At 43.7% G+C, this 23,198-nt stretch overlaps 1 protein-coding gene across 1 annotated transcript in view; it reads left to right on the top strand.

The window, feature by feature from the left end:
- The window catches only part of LOC106562972 (laminin subunit gamma-3), a 259,791-nt gene that overhangs the window by 220,735 nt on the left and 15,858 nt on the right, over positions 1-23,198 (top strand). Inside the window, exons 13-20 of the mRNA XM_014128127.2 lie at positions 7,300-7,488; positions 8,521-8,766; positions 11,898-12,051; positions 12,387-12,529; positions 12,782-12,960; positions 15,702-15,882; positions 16,987-17,213; positions 22,019-22,095. Of these exons, the coding sequence (XP_013983602.2) occupies positions 7,300-7,488; positions 8,521-8,766; positions 11,898-12,051; positions 12,387-12,529; positions 12,782-12,960; positions 15,702-15,882; positions 16,987-17,213; positions 22,019-22,095 (1,396 nt within the window). The remainder of the gene's footprint in view (positions 1-7,299; positions 7,489-8,520; positions 8,767-11,897; positions 12,052-12,386; positions 12,530-12,781; positions 12,961-15,701; positions 15,883-16,986; positions 17,214-22,018; positions 22,096-23,198) is intronic.

Here is a 23,198-nt window from a genome sequence, read left to right as displayed (position 1 = left end):
ACTATGCCCAGTTTATCATTTATCCATTTTAACAGATCAGTTTCCACCCTTACCATTCCCGGTGGTGAAAAGCATAAATCGTCTGTGTCCGTAGTAGAGTCGCGTTCCTTGTTTACTCTCCGTCATGTTTGGGTGTTCCTTGTTTTCATAATATTCCTCGATACATTTCTCTAGCCTTATGATTTGTTTTGTGTTGTTATCCAGATTGAAGGTTATTACCCCCGAGTATGTGTCTGGCGTCTTGTCCTGGCACCACATTGCCAGGTCTCTGACCTCCCTATAGGCTGCTCATCATCGTCGGTGATCAGTCCTACCACCGTCATGTCGTCAGCAATCTTGATGGTGTTGGAGTAGTGCGCGGCCACACAATTGTGGGTGAACAGGGAGTACAGGAGGGGACTAAGCACACACCCTGAGGGCCACTGTGTTGATGACCAGCGTGGCGGATGTGTTGTTGCCTACCCTCACCACCCGGTGGCAGCGCTTCAGGAGGTCCAGGATCCATTCCAATTGTAGAGTAAGGTCTTCAGTCCCAGGGCCCCGAGCTTGGTGATGAGCTTGGAGGGCTGTGGTGTTGAATGTTAAGCTGTAATCAATGAACAGCATTCTTACTTAGATATAATTTTGTCCAGGTTGGTGAGGGCTGTGTGGAGTGCTGTAGAGATTGCGTCATCTGTAGATCTGTTGGGGCAGTATGCAAATTGGAGTGCGTCCAGGGTGTCTGGGATGATGGTGTTGATGTGAGCCATGACCAGCCTTTCAAAGCATTTCATGGCTATAGATGTGAGTGCTACGGGGCGATAGTCATTTAGGCAGGTTACCTTGGTGTTCAACCATGACTGATGAATGGGGGAATTAGTCTCTATTTATACAGATTCCTATCCATGTACTTTTTCAGCCACGACTCTGAGAAAAATAGGATATTACAGTTTCAGGACCCGTTGATAGTATATTCTCGAATGGAGTTCATCCAGTTTGTTCTCCAGTGACTGCACGTTCATCAATAGAACAGAGGGCAATGACGGTCTATTTGCTCGCCGACATAGTCTCGTCAGGATGCCGGCTCACCTGCCTCTCTTTCACCGCCGCTTCATCTTTCTAGTCCCGGGGATTCGGGACTGGTCTGGAGTAAATAGAAGGTCCAGAGCTGCCGACTTGTTGAAGTAGACATTTTCGTCCAAATCGAGGTAAGTGATCGCTGTTCTGATGTCCAGAAGCTGTTTTCGCTCATAGGAAATGATGGCGCAATCATTCTGTACAAAAAAGTTATGATCAGTGTAAAAAACACACATAATAGCAGTGCCATCTTACAGACCAGCTAGAAACGTCAACCATGACTGATGAATGGGGGAACTAGTCTCTATTTATTCAGATTCCTATTTCAATTCAATTAGTGGAGGTGAAATTGATTTTAAAACAGCTGCAGTTCAAATTTAACCTTGATTTTACATTAATGTAATGAAGCAATGATGATTGGGTAGATGAAGGTGATGTTGAAGATGATGATGATTGAGGCGATTTGTTAGTAACCAAGCAGAACTGTTATCTTTACAGAAGAAGCACTGAACTAAAAGCAATAGTAATACTTGTCCAGTCCCATGCAGGAAGAGCCTCAGTAACTCTGAACTGTGCTCGTTCATCTTCACAAGCAGTACTGTCTGTCAGCACATTCTGAACATTAAGTCTACCATGGCTCATTTGACAGAGACACGGACCCACAATCGGTATGACTACACTAAGTCCTTAGTGCGTTGCAATAAACCCAAACTCTTTGTCTTATGGAGAACAATTATGAATGACTGGTATTACATGCTTGAATATCAAGAATTAGTATTAGGCACCTCAGTGAATAACTAATAGGCTACGTCCCAAACGGCACCCTATTCCCAATGCAGTGCATTACCTCTTGGCCCTGGTCAGAAATAGTGCACTACATAGGGAACAGGGTGCCATTTGGGACGCACTCGTAATTATTTTTACCATGCTGTTAGCTAGCGTAGCACTCCACACTTCATTAAACTACAGGCTCATTAGGGTTTCCTTAAAGGCCGTGTGATCAATGTAGCTTCTTGCATACGGTACATATCTGTGAAGTTATTTGGCAGCACTTTGTCTTAGTGTCTGGGTCCAAAATGGCCCTATGGGCCCTGGTCAAAGGTAGTGCACTATATAGGGAATAGGGTCCCATTTGAGACGTACAACTTCGTCTTAGCAACAAAGGAAGACAGGAAGCGGCTTCACTGACCCAATAGCAATAATCTTTGCTCGCTCAAGATAGACTTGATGATTTGAACTAAAATCGGCTATATAGTTAATAGCTTTAAAAAGTCCTGTTTAATCATACTGACGGATAGGCCTGTTGGCCATTCATTGAACCAGGAAGGAAGCTTCCTATCACTACAGTATTAGATGGGGTTTGATATTTGGACCTTCAAAATATTTAACAGGTTATTGAATATGAATGTTAAATGGTTTTACTGTTGGAGTGTGTATAGCTGTCTGGACCAGAGGTAGTTTGAGGTGATTTTAGCTCTGGGTTTGATGTGCAGTTGGTTTGCTAAACTGCTGGGTCTCCTAAACCTTAGGGTGGGTTAGGTATTGAATATGTTGCCATGGCAGCTGGGGTGAGGTCTAGAGTGGCCTGCTTAGGGGTGTGTTAAGGTGAGAGATGGATTTTATGTTACCCGCCCATCTTGTAGTGAGATCACTGCAACTGGAGTGCTCTCCCTGAGGAGAGATGTTTGTTTAGATTCAAATCAAATCAAATCAAATTGTATTAGTCACATGCGCCGAATACAACAGGTGTAGACCTTACAGTGAAATGCTTACTTACGAGCCCCTAACCGACAGTGCAGTTTAAAGAAATACGGATAAGAATAAGCGATAAATGTAACAAGTAATTAAAGAGTAGCAGTAAAAAATAACCGGTACAGAGTCAATGTGCAGGGGCACCGGTTAGTTGAGGTAGTATGTACATGTAGGTAGAATGAATTAAAGTGACTATGCATAGATGACAACAGAGAGTGGCAGTGGTGTGGAGATGGGGGGGGGGCAATGCAAATAGTCTGGGTAGCCATTTGACTATATGTTCAGGAGTCTTATGGCTTGGGGTAGAAGCTTTTCAGAAGCCTCTTGGACCTAGACTTCACGCTGCGGTACCGCTTGCCATGTGTTAGCAGAGAGAACAGTCTATGACTAGGGTGGCTGGAGTCTTTGACAATTTTTAGGGCCTTCCTCTGACACCGCCTGGTATAGATAAATGTAACAAGTAATTAAAGAGCAGCAGTAAAAAATAACAATATATACAGGGGGGTGCTGGCACATGTCCTAACTGGTGCCAGCAGAATACCAACCTGCATCCCACTGCTGGCTTGCTTCTGAAGCTAAGCAGGGTTGGTCCTGGTCAGTCCTTGAATGGGAGACCAGATGCTGCTGGAAGTGGTGTTGGAGGGTCAGTAGGAGGCACTCTTTCCTCAGGTTTAAAAAAATATATATACATCCTAATTTCTCATGGCAGTGATTGGGGACACTACCCTGTGTAAGGTGCTGTCATGTTATACAGGTGTCCTGACTCTCTGAGGTCATTAAAGATCCCATGGCACTTATCGTAAGAGTAGGGGTGAAAACTCTGTAGCGTCTGAACGGTATGACCACTCTGGAAAGATGAGACTCTCACAAACATGATGGTGTTCTCTGTTTTGCTATATGACCCCAACAAGCGTCACGGGACTCTTCTGAAGTCAGTACTGCCGATCTACCATTTAGCATTTGAACAGTTTGCTCTAGGATGCCCACAAGCCTCGTCTGAAGGTATCCCGGTACCAGTAAAAAAAATATGAATGGAAGTATATATGGAAGTAGTTTAGTGCCAAAAATAAAACATATCCTGATCTTTCTTTTATCTCTCAGAAATAGGACAGGCACTTTAAAACAAACTTATTCTTTGACTTTGTTTTTCCATGCATGAATCTATTATTCAATGTGTTTCTATGGGCTATTTGTATTTGTATTTATTATGGATCCTGACATATACAGTGTGTGTGTGTGTGTGTGTGTGTGTGTGTGTGTGTGTGTGTGTGTGTGTGTGTGTGTGTGTGTGTGTGTGTGTGTATGCATGTGTCTGTGCCAATGTTTGTGTTGCTTCACAGTCCCCGCTGTTCCATAGGTGTTTTTTATCTGTTTTTTAAATCTAATTTTACTGCTTGCGTCAGTTACTTGATGTGGAATAGAGTTCCATATAGTCATGGCTCTATGTAGTACTGACTGTGTGCCTCCAATAGTCTGTTCTGGACTTGGGGACTGTGAAGAGACCTCTTGTGGCATGTCTTGTGGGGTATGCATGGGTGACCGAGCTGTATGCCAGTAGTTTAGACAGACAGCTCGGTGTATTCAACATGTCAGTACCTCTCATAAATAAAAGTAGTGATGAAGTCAATCTCTCATCCACTTTCAGCGAGGTTTACTAAGAAGTTTACTAAGGGTTGGTAACAGGCTGATTGGTTGTCTATTTGAGCCAGTAAAGGGAGCTTTACTATTCTTGGGTAGCGGAATGACTTTAGCTTCCCTCCAGGCCTGAGGGCACACGCTCTCTAGTAGGCTTAAATTGAAGATGTGGCAAATAGGAACAATATTGTCTTCTATTATCCTCAGTAATTTTCCATCCAGATTGTCAGACCCCAGTGGCTTGTCATTGTTGATAGACAGCAATATTTTTTTCACCTCTTCCACACTGACTTTACGGAATTCAAAAGTACAATTCTTGTCTTTCATAATTTGGTCCGATATACTTGGATGTGTAGTGTCAGAATTTGTCATCCCTAAGTTTGCTTATCTTGCCAATGAAAAAGTCATTAAAGTAGTTTGCAATATCATGGGATTTGTCATGAATTAGCCATCTGATTCAATGAATGAAGGAGCCGAGTTGGCTTTTCTTCCCAAAATTTCATTTAAGGTGCCCCAAAGCTTTTTACTATCATTCTTTATATAGTTTATCTTTGTTTCATAGTGTAGTTTATTTGTATTTTTATTTAGTTTAGTCACATGATATCTTAATTTGCAGTACGTTTGCCAATCAGTTGGACTGCCAGACTTAATTGCCATACCTTCAACCATACAATTTTTTAATTCCTCATCAATCCAAGGGCATTTAACAGTTTTTATAGTCATTTTCTTAATGGGTGTGTGCTTATTATAACTGGAATAAGTAGTTCCATAAATGCGTCAAGTGCATCGTCAGGTTGCTCCTCATTACACACCACAGACCAGCAAATATTCTTTATGTCATCAACATATGAATCACCATAAAACTTATTGTATGACCTCTTGTATGACCTCTAGCCACCTTGCTTCTACACCTGCATTGCTTGCTGTTTGGGGTTTTAGTCTGGGATTCTGTACAGCACTTTGTGACATCAGCTGATGTAAGAAGGGCTTTATAAATACATTTGATTGATTGATTGATTGATTGACCTCATACACTATATTAGGCCCAGCCTTTGGAACTTTGGTTTTCCTAGATATGGCTATTATATTGTGATCACTACATCCTATGGATTTGGATACTGCTTTAAAGCAAATATCTGCAGCATTAGTAAAGATGAGATCAATACATGTTGATGATTTAATTCCTGTGCTGTTTGTAACGACCCTGGTAGGTTGATTGACAACCCGATCCAGGTTGCAGGCACTGTTTACAGTTTGGAGTTTTTTCCTGAGTGGGCAGCTTGATGATAGCCAGTCAATATTTAAATCACTCAGAAAATATACTTCTCTGGTGATATCACATACATTATCAAGCATTTGAAACATATTATCCAGATACTGATTGTTAGCACAAGAATGGGCTTTACGTGAGGCAGATGAACCTGTAGCCATATTACATCAACAGTATTTAACATTAGATCGTCTCTAAGCTTTACAGGAATATGGTTCTGATTATAGATATCAGTTGGCATTTCTGTCTTTCAATAGATGTTATAACCCTGTATTGCTACCACTGTATCATCAAAGGTATTATCTAAGTGAGTTTCAGAGATATATGAATGTCATCTCTTACAAGCAAGTTATTGACTTCATGGTCCATGTTTCTTAGGCTACATATGTTAATATGGGCTATTTTTAGCAGTTTTCTGGGTTATTCAATGTTTGACCAAATATTTTGTTTGTATATTTTTTTAATACCTTAAGCAGTCCTAATGAAATGGCTAAATGATACTTGGTTTGACCATCTTAAAACAATTCCATATGTTATCCCCAGCTTAAACTCTTAATGATTTGAATTGTGAACATAACTATTCACATAATTGCAACATATGTGAAGTGACATTTGATTAGGTTTATATTGAATTGTAGGCCTAGTTATTTTTTTTACTTACGTTTGGGTTTGGAGAGTGTTTATTATTCAAACTATGATTCTCCATCATAATGAGCATATTTAACAGTTACAGCTCTGTGGCTAATTATCCCAGCAAACAGAGAGAAAAACTAGATGAGTGGTCAAAAGTTCATAAAATCCATTTCTATGGAAACCAGATGTATTATATATGTGAAGAGCTGTAGCCACATGCGTAAAGCCCAGAGTTGTTTTCCCTGAGGCTCTATAAGACATATGGATTTAACAGTCTGTTTTTAGGACATAATACATATGGTAATCTCTCACTTGGGGTGAATTGGTTTGCTCCTTGAAGGTCTTTCTGTCTGAATCCAGCTCTTATTTTTCCCAAAGCAATTACAGTGAATTTAGACCAGTTATTTCTGCACTATCTCTCTCTCCGGTGGAGGACTGGCTTTCAGTATTGGCTGTTTCCTCTTATTGTTCTCTCGTTCTGCTGTGCCTGTGTGGAGAACTACGTGTATGGTGCAGACAGCTGGCTAGAGACAGAGACACAGCGCACTCTGCTGGTGGTAAGGGGAACTCTACTCACTGTGGCCTGGATCTGTCAGAGGAGAAAATCAATACAGCATTCATCCTCCTTGGTGTGTGTGCTTGTGTGTGTGCGTGCGTGCGTGCGCGAGCGTGTGTGCACACGTTCAGGTTCGCGCTAGCTTTTGCCTGTGAAAAAGAAGAGAGAGAATGAAAGTGGAGTGAGTGAGGTGAGAGAGGGAGGTGGATGGGTAGCTGGGTACCTTCAAGTGTATTGAATAGTTGCTGCTTTCCTACTCACAAGTACCACCAGTCTCAGTCACATGTCTCGGAGTCATTCATCTGTGTCTGCTACTGAGATTCAGTATGATGGTCCTGTGTGCGCTTTAGTGAGTTGTAACGGTGTCCGTCTCTCCTTCTCTCTCTACCCCACGCAGGTGTGTGTGAGTGTGCCGACTTCACCACAGGACCGACCTGCGAGCGCTGCCTGGATGGTTACTATGGCAACGCGTTGATTGGCACGACCAACGACTGTCGAACTTGCCCCTGCCCGGACCGCACCAGCTGTGCTCAAATGATGGAGATTGGGGACGTGGTCTGTACCAACTGCCCTTCAGGACAGAGGGGTGAGACGAATTACTGTTACTGTTAGATTACTGTTAGATGTCTGGTAATGGGAACAAACCATGCCATTCCCCCAACCTGGGTTGGATCCCAAATGTCACCTTATTCCCTATATCAAGGAGGGGCAAAGTACGGCCCGCGGGTATCTGACCCGACCCGACCAATCCGGCCCGCGAGACATCATTTTGTTTAATATTAATAATAATTTGTGGTATCCAATTGGTAGTTACTGTCTTGTCCCATCGCTGCAACTCCCATATGGACTCGGGACAGGCGAAGGTCGATAGCCGTGCGTCCTCCGAAAGACGACCCAGCCAAGCAGCACTGCTTCTTGACACAATGCCCGCTTAACCCGGAAGCCACCACAGGAGTCGCTAGAGCGCTATGGGACAAGGAAATCTCAGCTTGCCAAACCCTCTCCTAACCCGGACGACGCTGGGTCAATTGTGCGCCTCCTCATGGGTCTCCCAGTCACGGGCCAGCTGTGACACAGCCTGGGATCAAACCCAGGTCTGTAGTGACGCCTCAAGCACTGGCGCAGCGGTCTAAGGCACTGCATCACACTCGGGAGGACCCCACAAACTGATTTTATTAACAATCGGTCCGACCAAAAAATGCGGCCCTCCGTTGTATTTAAAAATTCTGATGTGGGTCCCTCGAGCAAAAAAGTTTGCCCAACCCTGCCCAATATAGTAGGGAATAGGGTGCCATTTGGGACACAACCTTGAAGTTCATTGTTTGCTCAGTGGAGCGGATTTCCACAAATTGGCTGACTGATTTTTTTATAAAAACCTTGCTGGTGATAGCTAACTGTCCTCGCTGTCTTGATAAAATTGATCTTGATCCTAGCATGTGTAGAGCACAGAGTGTGAATTAAAACATATTCCCTTGACAGGTTGGGATTGTTTATTCATTACAAGAATTTCATATAACTGAATTTGAAGTTTGTCTAAAAAATATTGATTTAGTTTGAAATTAAAATGGCCACCAAAACCCCCCACCCACACACAAATACAAACATCGTCTCTCCTCAGGAACCAGGTGTGAGTTGTGTGAGGACGGTTTCCACGGCGACCCCCTGGGCCGTTCTGGGCTGGTTCAGCAGTGCGAGCGGTGCGACTGTAACGGTAACGTGGACCCCAACGCGCTGGGCGTGTGTGATCACATGACGGGCCGCTGCTTCAAGTGTCTGGGACACACCGAGGGAGACCACTGTCAACGTTGTCAACGCGGTTACTATGGAGATGCCATGGACCGGACGATGGCCGGGAAGTGCAAACGTGAGTGTGTGAACTTGGGAACGGCGTATATAGGGTTGGGTTACTGTGACATAGGTTTTTTTTAATTAAGGAGAAATACAAAATAAAAAATGTATAATGTATTGACAATGAATGTATTTCAATGTGTTATAACATTTGTTAGTGTGCATCAATGTGTGTTTGTGTGTCTGTGTATATGTGCCTTTTATGTGTGGATTTATAGTGAGCTTTTCTTGAGGGTTTAACAAGTTATTTCCTGTACTATTGACTTGACTTCAGCAATTCTCACATTCTAAAGATTCTTGATAGCAGATGAATGGAATTCTCAGTAAAATAATTCTTAGTAAAAGTTAGAGCTTGAGAGTTGTGGTTAAAAGTACCGTTAGGAACTCCACAGTTGTTGTAAAGTGAGAGAACATTTTCTTTACAGGCTCTCTCTCTCTGAGTGAATAGAAGTCATAGACCTATAAGGAAATTGTGTCAGCTGAACGTGTTTCAGAGAAAGAAGCGGAGAGCAGTCTGCCCTGACAAACTGACATTCCAACTACAGTACTTTGTCTCCATTATAATGTATGAATAGAAAGAGAAAAGTTTCAACTTTAAATACACTTTTTTCTACTGATATACATGAAGGGCCTTGGAGGATTTGAATACTGCAGATGTATGAGAGCAAAAACGATATAAAGAGAAAGCTAAAGTGTGCAAGAGACGACAGAGAGAAATAGAGACACAGAGATGGAGAGAGATAGAGGCAGTGATAGGAATAGAGACAGAGAAAGAGAGAGAGAGAGAGAGAGAGAGAGAGAGAGAGAGAGAGAGATGTACGTAATGTCTTTGTCCCCCAGAAGTACCTGAGCTGTTCCATCTATAACCCTAGGGCTGAGCAGAGTTTGCATCATAAATGGCACCCTATTCCCTACATAGTGCACTACAAAAGTAGTGCACTATATAGGAGAATAAGGTACCATTTGGAATACACACAGATATGACAGAGTGGTGAGGGGGAGGCCCATGAGTCTCCCTGAGTCTCACTCTGCTGTCTCCCCTCACTGAGTTCACACACACACACACACACACACACACACACACACACACACACACACACACACACACACACACACACACACACACACACACACACACACACACTGAATTACACACACACACACACACACACACACACACACACACACACACACACACACACAGGCAAACACTGAATTCACACACACACACACACACACACACACACACACACACACACACACACACACACACACACACACACACACACACACACACACACACACACACACACACTCAGGCTCAGGGAGATATGGCTGCCCCACAGACACCTCACAGATAGACGGCCTGCTCTGCCTCTGCACTGTTCCAGCTCACGTACAGCCAGGCACACAGGTCAGACAAGACAGACCCTACAAAGAGAAGGATTGTTGTACTTTATTCCTGTCTAGACTATGAACCTCATAGGATTCTCTCTCCAGATGAAATCCTGCAACTAGTGAGGTCTGGCCGCCCAACAACCTGCGCGCTCAACCCCATCCCCTCCTTCCTTCTCCAGACCTTCTCCTATTCATCACTTCCATCAACTCATCCCTGACCACTGGTTGCATCCCCTGCCTGAATCGCTCCCCTGAATCGCTGAATCGCTCTCCTCGACTACTCTGTCATCAAAAACTACAGACCAGTATCCATTATTTTCTTTCCAAAACACTTGAGGGTGCTGTCTCTGACCAACTCTCTCGCTATCTCTCTCAGAATGACCTTCTTGACCCTAACCAGTCAGGCTTCAAGACAGGGCACTCAACCGAGACTGCTCTTTTGTGTGTCACGGAGGTTCACCGCACTGTCAAAGCTAACATTCTCTCCTCTGTTCTCATCCTAGATCTATCTGCTGCCTTTGACACTGTGAACTGTCAGATCCTCCTCTCAACCCTCTCAGGGCTGGGCGTCTCAGGCTCTGCACACTTTTGGATTGCATCCTACCTGGTAGGCCACTCCTACCAGGTGACGTGGAGAGGATCTGTCACTACATCACATACTCTCACTACTGGTGTCCCCCAGAGCTTGGTTCTAGTCCCTCTCCTCTTCTATCTATACACCAAGTCACTCGGCTCTGTCATATCGTCATATGTTCCCTCTTATCATTGCTATGCACATGACACTCAACTACTTTTCTCCTTCCCCCTTCTGACACCCAGGTGGCGACACGCATCTCTGCGTGCCTGGCAGATATCTTAGCTTGGATGTCGGCCCACCACCTCAAGCTCAACCTGGACAAGGCGGTGCTGCTCTTCCTTCCGGGGAAGGCCAGCTCGCTCCAAGACCTCTCCATCACTGTTGACAACTCCACGGTGTCCCCTTCCCAGTGTACAAAGAAACTTGACATGACCCTGGACAAAACCCTGTCGTTCTCTGCAAACATAAAAGCAGTGACTCGCTCCTGCAGGTTCATGCTCTATAAACATCTGTAGAGTACAACCCTAACTTACACAAGGAGTGGCTCAGGTCCTTATCCAGTCACTGTCACTCGCTGTTGGCTGGGTTCCCCTGCAAGTTATCCAGAACATTGCAGCCCGCCTGGTGTTAAACCTTCCCAAGTTCTCTCATGTCACCCCGCTCCTCTGCACACTCCACTGGCTTCCAGCCGAAGCTCATATCCACTAAAAGACCATGGTACTTGCATACGGAGCAGCAAGTTGAACTGCCCCTCCATACCTTCAAGCTATGCTCAAACCTTACACCCCGAGTACTCAGTTCTGCCACTTCTGACAAAAATGTAAATGTAGAATAGAGTGAATGGATAGATTAGAAGATAAAGTAAACGGATTGAAGATCGAGTGAATGGATAAAGGGTGGAAAATAATCGATCACAGCAGTGTCTGCCACATTGATATAGGGATAAGCTTCAGTGTTTTGTCAGACAGACATTTTTTATACTGTGTTTAATTAGTGTACTTTTTCTGGGATGTATATGATTCATGTCACTTTTTGGAGACTGTGTTTGAATTGTGTTCTGTTTTGATCATGTACTGTGTGTGTGTTTAGGCCACTGTACTTTTTTGATACTGTATTTGATGTGAGGTTGCGTGGTTGATGTGTGGTTGACGTGTGGTTGTGTCTTCACCCAGCCTGCGACTGCAGTCCTGCAGGGACTTCTGGGTTGTTGGAGGACTGTGACCCCCAGACCGGAAGTTGTCAGTGCCTTAGTCATGTGACCGGGGGAGACTGTGGCCAGTGTTCAGTCGGCTTCTTCAACCTGCAGCCTGGAGTAGGCTGTGAGAGGTACAGGGAATTCTCCAGGGATTCTGCACTAATCTATAGGGTTTAGAATAGTCCTTCCCTGTGGCTCAGTTGTGGCTCAGTTGGTAGAGCATGGTGTTTACAACGCCAGCATGGTGTGTGCAACGCCAGGGTTGTGGGTTCAATTCCCACGGGGGGCCAGTACAAAAAAAGAAATGCATGAAATGTATGCATTCCCTACTGTAAGTCGCTCTGGATAAGAGCATCTGCTAAATGACGTAAATGTATATGTTTCTGACTCTATACTGTAGTTCTGTTTTGTCTCGTTAATAATTATTACTGTACATGAATCACTTTTTACATCGACTGTTTCTAAGGTGTAACTGTAACCCCATTGGCTCGTCTTCCGCGGCGTGCCACCCGATCACAGGGCAGTGTGTGTGTCAGCCGGGACTGGAGGGGCGGCTGTGCAGCACCTGTCGTATGGGTTTCTTTGGTTTCTCCTCACGAGGCTGCAGAGGTAGCTACAGTAGCCTATACTGTGATTGGGTCTAGAAGTCCTTGTGTGTCAAATACTGAGACAGGCCAAAATATATGCTAAATCAAGTCATTTTGATAACAATAAGTAAAAAATGCAAAATGCAAGCATGCAATCTCTAATACTTCCATTGTTTCACCCCTCTCTGACATGCATGTCACCGGCCCCCTGTCCAACCTTGCCTCCCTCTGTCCCCCTGTACCCTGTCCACTCCCCCTCCCCTGTCCCTCTCAGCCTGTAACTGCGACCCTATGGGCTCCAGCTCCATGCAGTGCCACACAAACGGCACCTGTCCCTGCCGCCAGGGCTTCGTGGGGTACAAGTGTGATCAGTGTGAGCTCAACTACTTCCACAACAGAGCCACGCACCAGTGTGAAGAGTGCCCCATCTGCTATGGGCTAGTCAAGGAGCAGGTAAGAGTGCGTTCGCAAGGCGTCTCACTGTCAGTCTCTCTATCTTCTTCTCTGTCTCAGTTTGCCTCCTTTTTTGCCAGAATCTCTATCCGTCTGTCTCCTGGTCTGCTTCTCAGCCTGTCTGTGGGATAAATTTTCATAGGTAATAGGTGCTGTTATTAACCCATTACCACTGCATAGTGCAATTTCCTCCAAAACAAAAGTCAGTTATTGAAACTCCTACCCAAGAATGTCTTTGTAGTCTAACAATCGTGGCTATTTGGCCTCCTTATTTAAAAAACTAAGGTAAGTTAACAGTCAGACTGAAGTCAATGTGAAGATACAGAAACAGCTACAGAAACATTTTAACATTTTGACCATGTTCTGTTTTAATATCCACCCTGCACAGCCAGAAGAGGACTGGCCACCCCTCATAGCCTGGTTCCTCTCTAGGTTTCTTCCTAGGTTTTTGGCCTTTCTAGGGAGTTTTTCCTAGGGAGTTTTTCCTAGCCACCGTGCTTCTTTCACATGCTTTGCTTGCTGTTTGGGGTTTTAGGCTGGGTTTCTGTACAGCACTTTGAGAATATCAGCTGATGTACGAAGGGCTATATAAAAATAAATTTGATTTGAAATTTGAAATTTGAAATAGACCATGTGCGTCCCAAATTGAACCCTATTCCCTATATAGTGATGTATAGTATTCCCTATATTCCCTATATAGTGCACTACATTTGGCCAGAAAAGTAGTGCACTGCACTATATAGGGAGCCTTATGTTCTAAATGCTATACAGTGGCTTTTCTCTGCAGGCAAAGACAATAGCAGAGTTTGGTACTTTCTGTACATATGCTTGTTCTTGCTAAAGTGGTTTGTGTTTTTTCTCTAGCAAACCATTCGTGTACCTGGGAAAGACTGCTGTGATTTCCACAGTGTTAGCAATTCAGAGAACACCGGGGTCCGGTCTGCTCAGAGCCCATAAAATTACTCTCCTCTACCTACCAGTCTCTTTCTCTCATCTCTTTCTCTCTACCATGCAGTCTCTTTCTCTCGCATCTCTTCATCTCTCGCTCTCATATCTCTCCTCTGGCTCTTTACTACACACCTTCCTCCCTTCTAAAGACAGGAGAGAAAAAAAGGAAGGGGGGTGGATAGAATGTAACCATAGAGGGAGCGCTACAGAATAGAAAAAGGGGGATAAATCCTTTCCTCTCTTGTGCTGTATACAGCATGTTCCTTTTGTTCATGTACGTTTAAAAAAAACAACAACCGCAAGATACCATACTGTGTTGTGTGTGGAGTTATTGTTGCTCTTGCCGTAATATAATAACAGATTTTACCTCCGTGTGGGCTGAAGTGTCCAAATTACAGGCTTTTTTTTAAGTGGATGTGGGTGAGTCTCCACCAAGGAGAGTGAAAGAGAAGTGGTATTATAAATGCCCTCTCCACCTACAGATGTACTATCTTCATTTGACCAGTTTCTCACAGCAGGCAAATAATCCTGCAGCAACAGGACATGTGAATTGTTATGTGGATTATAATTAAAGGACATGTTTATAGAGGTTGATGCATTTTTCCGTAAGGGCAAATCCACTCAAATTTTTATGTGAAAATGACAATCTTTTGAAGCCTTTTTAAACCTTGAATTCATTACAAATTGCATTTTCTGCTGCAGAGGACAATTCTCTGCGACAACAGAGTGATCAAATTAAGATAGGACATCTGTACCTCCTCACCTGCTAGTGTTTAGCAGCGACACACACACACACACACACAGGTTGAGCCTGCTAATTGCCTACTCTAAAAACGTTTGGTTCCCCAGCCAGTAATATGCCTTAACCATAGAGGCCTGGAAGCTCATGCAAAAGCAAGGTCCACTTAAGAATTGACAACCAATGTATGAAACTGTGCTTAGGGTTGAGCTTGCCCTGTTCCCACTGCACAGAGAGTATTGCTTTTCAAATATACAATCGTTTTCACGTTAAGATAGACAATCTACTCTTAACGTAGATGTTTATCTCTGTGTTTTGAATGAGATTGAATACACTGTAAACATGGCTGGGTGTGATTTGTTATTGGCACTGTGGGATCATGTTATCATCTGCTTTCATTGACAATCTCATGTTTAAAAAGGTCCAATGCAGCCATTTTTATTTCAATATCAAATCACTTCTGGGTAACAATTAAGTTGTGTTTTCAATTAAAATGGCAAAATAGAAAAACAAATATCTTCTTAGCAAAGAGCAATTTCTCAAGCAAGAACTTTGCTCGGACAGTCTGGGTGTGGTCTTAGTGGGGAGGGGACAACTGAAAACTAGCTGTTATTGGCAGAGAGGTTTGGAACTCTTTCTTGTTGGTATATTACTAATTTACTGCCTGGTGATGTCACCCCACCACAACAAGCTGAAATTCCAGGTGGTTTTTTTTCAAACAGCTCTAACACTAAAAGGGCAGTATCATCATTTTCAACATTTTACAGTATTATTACAACATCAGTGTGGAAATATATATAAAACACAGGAAATCAAGTTTTGGGCCTTTAAAAGGGTGAAATGCGTACACCTATACAAAACTTTTCCAGGTCCTGGATCTGAGAGGAAACCATATCTTCGTTAGGAACCAGTTTGGGGTCAAAAAGTTGTTCTTTTTTCATTACACACTCTGGGAGCAGCATACCAGAGTGCAGATTTGTACTTGTATTCTCATCATTGACAATCTCCCCCACCAAACCTCCATTGTATGGTGTTCTGGTGTTTTCCCATACAGGCAGGGAAGCTGAAGGCACGGCTGCAGGATTTGGAGAAGCTCCTGGCACGCTTCGACTGCCGGAGTGGCTACGGACGCCAGCATCATGTGCGCGAGTATCACGTGCGCCAGCATCACGAGCGTGGCCATCAGGGGGAGGACAGCCTGCCCAATGCGCTGGAGGACTTCCTGGCTATCCAAGGTAAACAATCAGCACCCACCCACTCGCTCATTCCACGCGATCGATCAGACAGTTTGTTATTTTCATCCAACCAGTCAGGAAATCGGAAATCCCACTGCCAATGCAGTTTACCACTGTACTCTCATTTGGCCATTATACCTGACATATAGCCCATCTCACACTGTAGATTACAATACCATCACGCCATCCCATTCTGTAGATCAAGTAGACCTAGAGCAGATGACACCAAACTGCACCCAGAATGACTGTCCATGCCTAGCTGACTGTTCACTGTGGACTGTTCAGCTAGACATTGTTAAAGATGTAACCCAACATAATGGGATAGAACGAGACAGAATCAGCATGAATCAGCAGTCAACCAGCCTAACAATCATCTCTCCACAATTATGGAGAGATGTACCATAAAAGGCTTACAGGTTCATTGATATGGACAGAATGGAGGCTGAATCCCAACAATACAGAACAAGGCAGGCAGGGCTGTGTATGAGCAACTTAATCCCTATTTGTATAACAGACATGCAGCAAGCACATCTTTAATCCCTGTAGCTCATTATGATTAGAGCTATAATCAGGATTATGGCTGTCCAACCGCTGCCCACCCTACTTTGGTACACCACTAGTCTTCGTTGGCGGGACATTCTGCTCTGTGTGGTCCAATAACGCTAGGCTAGGAGGGGAACTCTGTGTGGACGCACCGAGACAGAACAGTATACACACAGACAAACACACGCACACAGACACAGTTTATCATCTCACAGAGAGGACAATGCGGTAATGACCCTCCTCTCACAAATAGACCCAGAATGCCACATTAGCTAGGCACACAGCAGTTAACATTATGAGACAACTGAACAATAAAACTAGAACAATAACCAAAGGCAACTGGACTCACTGTGCGGTGAGTTCAGTCTGAGAATTTACAATTGACCATATGCAGGCCATGATAAAATGCAACGGTTCCACTACAAATCATACTACAAAGGGGTTGGCAGGCCTTGTGTCCCAAATAACAATAATATTGAAATGGAATCCAAAGGATCCGTTTAATGATCCATGCTGTGTATTTTGAAGTTTGCTCACATCTGTTTCTTTGATTCCCCGCAGAGGCAAAAGAAGCCTTTGTCAAAGAGTTTGCTCTCCTGGAGATGTCTACACACACTCTCTCAGCCCAGCTGCACACTGTTACCACAGCTATGAACTGTAGCGCCAGCATGGAGGAAGAGCAGGAGGAAGGGTGGAGAACATTGTGCAGGACCCTTGCTGACTCTGTGTCAGTGGTTAGAAGTGCACGGACCCAGCTGATGCAGGCCACTCTGGACCTGGACAACATGGTCAGTGTGACATTTACTCTCACACTGTCTCTGTCCCAAATGGCACCCTATTCCCTGCATAGTGCACTACTTTCAACCAATGACATGGGCCCTGGTCAAAAAAAGTGCACTATATAGGGAACAGGGAGCCATTTGGGACACAGACACTGTCTCTGACTCATCAATGACTGCTGTTGAGTCTGTCATTTCAACTATTCATAAATGTATGCTGAACAAAACTATAAATGTGTTGGTCCCATGTTTCAGGAGCTGAAATAAAAGATCCCGGAAGTGTTCAATACTCTCTCAAATTGTGTGCTACATTTTTAAATATCACTGCTTGAGAGCATTTCTCCTTTGCCAAGATAATCCTGACAGGTGTGGCATATCTAGAAGCTGATTAAACAGCATGATCATTCCACAGGTGCACCTTGTGCTGGGGACAACAAAAGGCCACTCTAAAATGTGTAGTTTTGTCACACAACACAATGCCAAAAATGTCTCAAGTTTTGAGGGAGTGTGCAATCGGCATGCTGACTGTAGGAATGTCCTCCAGTGCTCACGCCAGAGAATTGAGTGTTACTTTCTCTACCATAAGCAGCCGCAGTCATTTTAGAGAATTTGGCAGTCCAACCATCCTCACAACCGCAGACCACGTGTATCCACACCAGCTCAGGACCTCCACATCCAGCTTCTTCACCTGCGGAATCATCTGAGACTAGCCACCCATACAGCTGATGAAACTGTGGGTTTGCACAACAGAAGAATTTCTGCACAAACTGTCAGAAACAGTCTTAGGGAAGCACATCTGCGTGCTCGTCGTCCTCACCAGGGTCTTGACCTGACTGCAACTGAGCATGTTTGGGATGCTCTAGATTGACATGTACGACAGCGTGTTCCAGTTTCCGCCAACATCCAGAAACTTCACACAGCCGTTGAAGAGGAGTAGGACAACATTCCAAAGGCTACACTCAACAGCCTGATAATCTCTATGAGAAGGAGATGTGACTCGCTGCATGAGGCAAATGGTGGTCACACCAGATACTGCCTGGTTTTCTGATCCACGCCCCTACACATACAATATCTGTATTCCCAGTCTTGTGAAATCCATAGATTAGGGCCTAATGAATGTATTTCAATTGACTGATTTACTGATATGAACTGTAACTCTGTAAAATCGTATAAATTGTTGCATGTTGCGTTTATATTTTTATTCACTATAGGTTGACATTGCAGTAGCATACATGAACATATAGTAATCACACTATATACTCTTAGGGAGGTCTGCAGTTATGTACCCATTTAAAGTATTTTGCCGTTTTTTCATTTGAAAAAAAACTGATGAGTTACTAGTGGCTATTCAGTAGAGGTTAAAATGTATTGATCAATAGGGATCCCTAAAGCACAGTACTTCTCAATCTGAAGCTCCATATCTCTAAAATCGAGTGAGTGAGCACACCGTTTCTCTGACTAACGCTCGGCTGAAATGAATGATTTGTTCTGCTACAGCTCAAGCTTTTCCCCGTATCTTCACGCTCAATAGCGTCAGCTTGGAATCTATTATGAATATGGCTGCCATATTATGTGGTTCTGGGGAAATGAGAGAGCTTGTTTTGGCAGTGCTTTGGGCGTTTCTGTGTGTGCGGGCGTGCATGTGTGTGCGTTCATTCCTGCATGCACTTAACTTACCTCCCCAGTCGTTTGGGCAAGCCTGGAGCCAGAGCAATGCCATTCCACATTAATAAGCAGAACGACTCCAAAATAGGAAGAGTAGTGTATGTGTCATATATTGTGATTCAATTATCTCTATTTTATTAGAATTTTCAAAAAATAAATGTCACAAGGTAAAATAGTCAACATTTATCTGCTGGTGCCACAACAGAAAAACGTTGCCGCTGGGTAAATAGAAACATTGCCCCTGTATACATTAGTGAGTGAATGGGTGTAATTGCAGCCTTCAGTATGTCTTCTTGAAATGGCTATTGAACAGTGAGTTCTGAGTCAGTCTACTTTGAGTTGAACATTGGTCATCTAAGGTCAGCAGATAACTGTGCATGGTCACAATTCAGGTTTAAAATAACAACTGATGTCAGCCTATACAGATCATACTGTATAATGCACCCGTAATGGGTCAGCGGTCAAACGACCTCCACTCATCACTGTCAAACGCTCCCTGAAACATTTCAACGAGCAAGCCTTTCTAATCGACCTGGCCCTGGTATCCTGGAAGGATATTGACCTCATCCCGTCAGTAGAGGATGCCTGGTTATTTTTTAAAAATGCCTTCCTCACCATCTTAAATAAGCATGCCCCTTTCAAGAAATTTAGAACCAGGAACAGATATAGCCCTTGGTTCTCCCCAGACCTGACTGCCCTTAACCAACACAAAAATATCCTGTGGCGTTCTGCATTAGCATCGAACTGCCCCCGCGATATGCAACTTTTTAGGGAAGTTAGAAACCAATACACACAGGCAGTTAGAAACGCCAAGGCTAGCTTTTTCAAACAGAAATTCGCTTCGTGCAACTCCAACTCTAAAAAGTTCTGGGACATTGTAAAGTCCATGGAGAATAAGAACACCTCCTCCCAACTGCCCACTGCACTGAGGATAGGAAACTCTGTCACCACCGATAAGCCCACTATAATTGAGAATTTCAATAAGCATTTTTCTACGGCTGGCCATGCTTTCCACCTAACTACCCCTACTGCATTCAACAGCACTGCACCCCCCACAGCAACTCGCCCAAGCCTCCCCCATTTCTCCTTCTCCCAAATCCATTCAGCTGATGTTCTGAAAGAGCTGCAAAATCTGGACCCCTACAAATCAGCTGGGCTTGACAATCTGGACCCTTTCTTTCTAAAATTATCTGCCGAAATTATTGCAACCCCTATTACTAGCCTGTTCAACCTCTCTTTCGTGTCGTCTGAGATTCCCATAGATTGGAAAGCAGCTGCTGTCATCCCCCTCTTCAAAGGAGGTGACACTCTTGACCCAAATTGCTACAGACCTATATCCATCCTACCCTGCCTTTCTAAGGTCTTCGAAAGCCAAGTCAACAAACAGATTACCGACCATTTCGAATCCCACCGCACCCTCTCCGCTATGCAATCTGGTTTCAGAGCTGGTCATGGGTGCACCTCAGCCACGCTCAAGGTCCTAAACGACATCGTAACCGCCATCGATAAGAAACATTACTGTGCTGCCGTATTCATTGACCTGGCCAAAGCTTTTGACTCTGTTAATCACCACATCCTCATCGGCAGACTCAGTAGCCTTGGTTTCTCAAACGATTGCGTCGCCTGGTTCACCAACTACTTCTCTGACAGAGTTCAGTGTGTCAAATCGGAGGGCCTACTGTCTGGACCTCTGGCAGTCTCTATGGGGGTACCACAGGGTTCAATTCTTGGGCCAACTCTTTTCTCTGTATACATAAATGATGTCGCTCTTGCTGCTGGTGAATCTCTGATCCACCTCTACGCAGACGACACCATTCTGTACACTTCTGGCCCTTCTTTGGACACTGTGTTAACAACCCTCCAGACGAGCTTCAATGCCATTCAACTCTCCTTCCGTGGTCTCCAACTGCTCCTAAACACAAATAAAACTAAATGCATGCTCTTCAACCGATCGCTGCCTGCACCTGCCCGCCTGTCCAGCATCACTTCTCTGGACGGTTCTAACTTAGAATTTGTGGACAACTACAAATACCTAGGTGTCTGGTTAGACTGTAAACTCTCCTTCCAGACTCACATCAATCATCTCCAATCCAAAGTGAAATCTCGAATTGGCTTCCTATTTCGCAACAAAGCATCCTTCACTCATGCTGCCAAACATACCCTCGTAAAACTGACCATCCTACCAATCCTCGACTTCGGCGATGTCATTTACAAAATAGCTTCCAATACCCTACTCAACAAGCTGGATGCAGTCTATCACAGTGCCATCCGTTTTGTCACCAAAGCCCCATATACTACCCACCACTGCGACCTGTACGCTCTCGTTGGCTGGCCTTCGCTTCATAATCGTCGCCAAACACATTGGCTCCAGGTCATCTACAAGACTCTGCTAGGTAAAGTCCCCCCTTATCTCCGCTCACTGGTCACCATAGCAGCACCCACCTGTAGCACGCGCTCCAGCAGGTATATCTCTCTGGTCACCCCTAAAGCCAACTCCTCCTTTGGTCGTCTCTCCTTCCAGTTCTCTGCTGCCAATGACTGGAACGAACTACAAAAATCTCTGAAACTGGAAACACTTATCTCCCTCACTAGCTTTAAGCACCAGCTGTCAGAGCAGCTCACAGATCACTGCACCTGTACATAGCCCATCTATAATTTAGCCCAAACTACTACCTCTTCCCCTACTGTATTTATTTATTTTATTTATTTTGCTCCTTTGCACCATATTATTTATATTTTATCTTTGAACTTTCTTCAAACTACAAATCTACCATTCCAGTGTTTTTTCTTGCTATACTTTATTTACTTTGCCACCATGGCATTTTTTTTGCCTTTACCTCCCTTATCTCACATCATTTGCTCACATTGTATATAGTCTTATTTTTTTATTATTTTTTTTTATTCTACTGCATCATTGATTGTATGTTGTTTTACTCCATGTGTAACTCTGTGTTTTTGTATGTTGTCGAACTGCTTTGCTTTATCTTGGCCAGGTCGCAATTGTAAATGAGAACTTGTTCTCAACTTGCCTACCTGGTTAAATAAAGGTGAAATAAATAAATAAATAAAATAAACATTGTCCTCAGTTTTCTTTTGTCTATGAGACTGCACAGTTTCAGTTCTTCCCACTTTGCTCTGCTTTTCCAAAGGTCATTCCTTTCAAGGTGACACCTGTGCCCAACCGCTGGAACTCTGCGGTGAACGAATCAGAGATACTTATGAAAAGGTAAGTCACTAAGTGGCCAATTATGACACACAAAGGTCATCTTCTTCAAATAGAGGCACTGCCTCTTCCATCTGTCAGTCACACAATGGCTGGCCTGCCACCGACACCCTCTGTCAATGACAACAGTACAAAGCCTCTGAATATGCTGAATGAATGCACATTAGGTCTAGTGAGAGGAAGTAGAGAGATCGACTAAATACCTGGAATCCATTTGACTTGTGCACAGCAGACCTGTTGGTTTTCTGTCAAATACATTGAGCTGTTTCATCAAAATTGCCTGGAGTGCCACATGGGCGCTGTCAGTGTTTGCATATTTGGGTCTATTCCATTGGTTCCATTGCAGCACAAGATTAGCCAAGCTAAAGTATTTGATATAAAAAAATACTATTTGAACTCAGGTTTGGTAGTCAGGCCCATATATATACAGTACCAGTCAAAGGTTTGGACACCTACTCATTCAAGGGTTTTTCTTCATTTTGTTTTACTATTTTCTACATTGTAGAATATTACTTGAGACATCAAAACTATGAAATAACACATGGAATCATGTAGTAATCAAAAAAAGTGTTAAACAATTACAAATATGTCTAACATATTTGAGATTCTTCAAAGTAGCCACCATATGCCTTGATGAGAGCTTTACGCACTCCTGGCATTCTCTCTACCAGCTTCATGATGTAGTCACCTGGAATGCATTTCAATTAACAGGTGTGCTTTGTTAAAAGTTAATTTGTGGACTTTCTTTCCTTCTTAATGCCTTTGAGCCAATCAGTTGTGTTGTGACAAGGTAGGGGTGGTATACAGAAGATAGCCCTATTTGGTAAAATACCAAGTCCATATTATGGCAAGAGCAGCTCAAATAAGCAAAGAAAAACGACAGTCCATCGTTACTTTAGGACATGAAGGAACATTTCAAGAACTTTGAACGCCTCTTTAAGTGCAGTCACAAAAGCCATCAAGCACTATGATGAAACTAGCTCTCATGAGGACCGCCACAGGAAAGAAAGACCCAGAGTGTCCTCTGCTGCAGAGGATAAGTACATTAGAGTTACCAGCCTCAAATTGCAGACCAAATAAATGCTTCACAGATTTCAAGTAAAAGA

Source organism: Salmo salar, chromosome ssa11 (assembly GCF_905237065.1).
Source record: "Salmo salar chromosome ssa11, Ssal_v3.1, whole genome shotgun sequence".
NCBI classification, from domain to species: Eukaryota; Metazoa; Chordata; class Actinopteri; order Salmoniformes; family Salmonidae; genus Salmo; species Salmo salar.
Note: the sequence above shows the minus strand (reverse complement) of the source record. Positions and strands in the feature narration are given on the sequence as shown.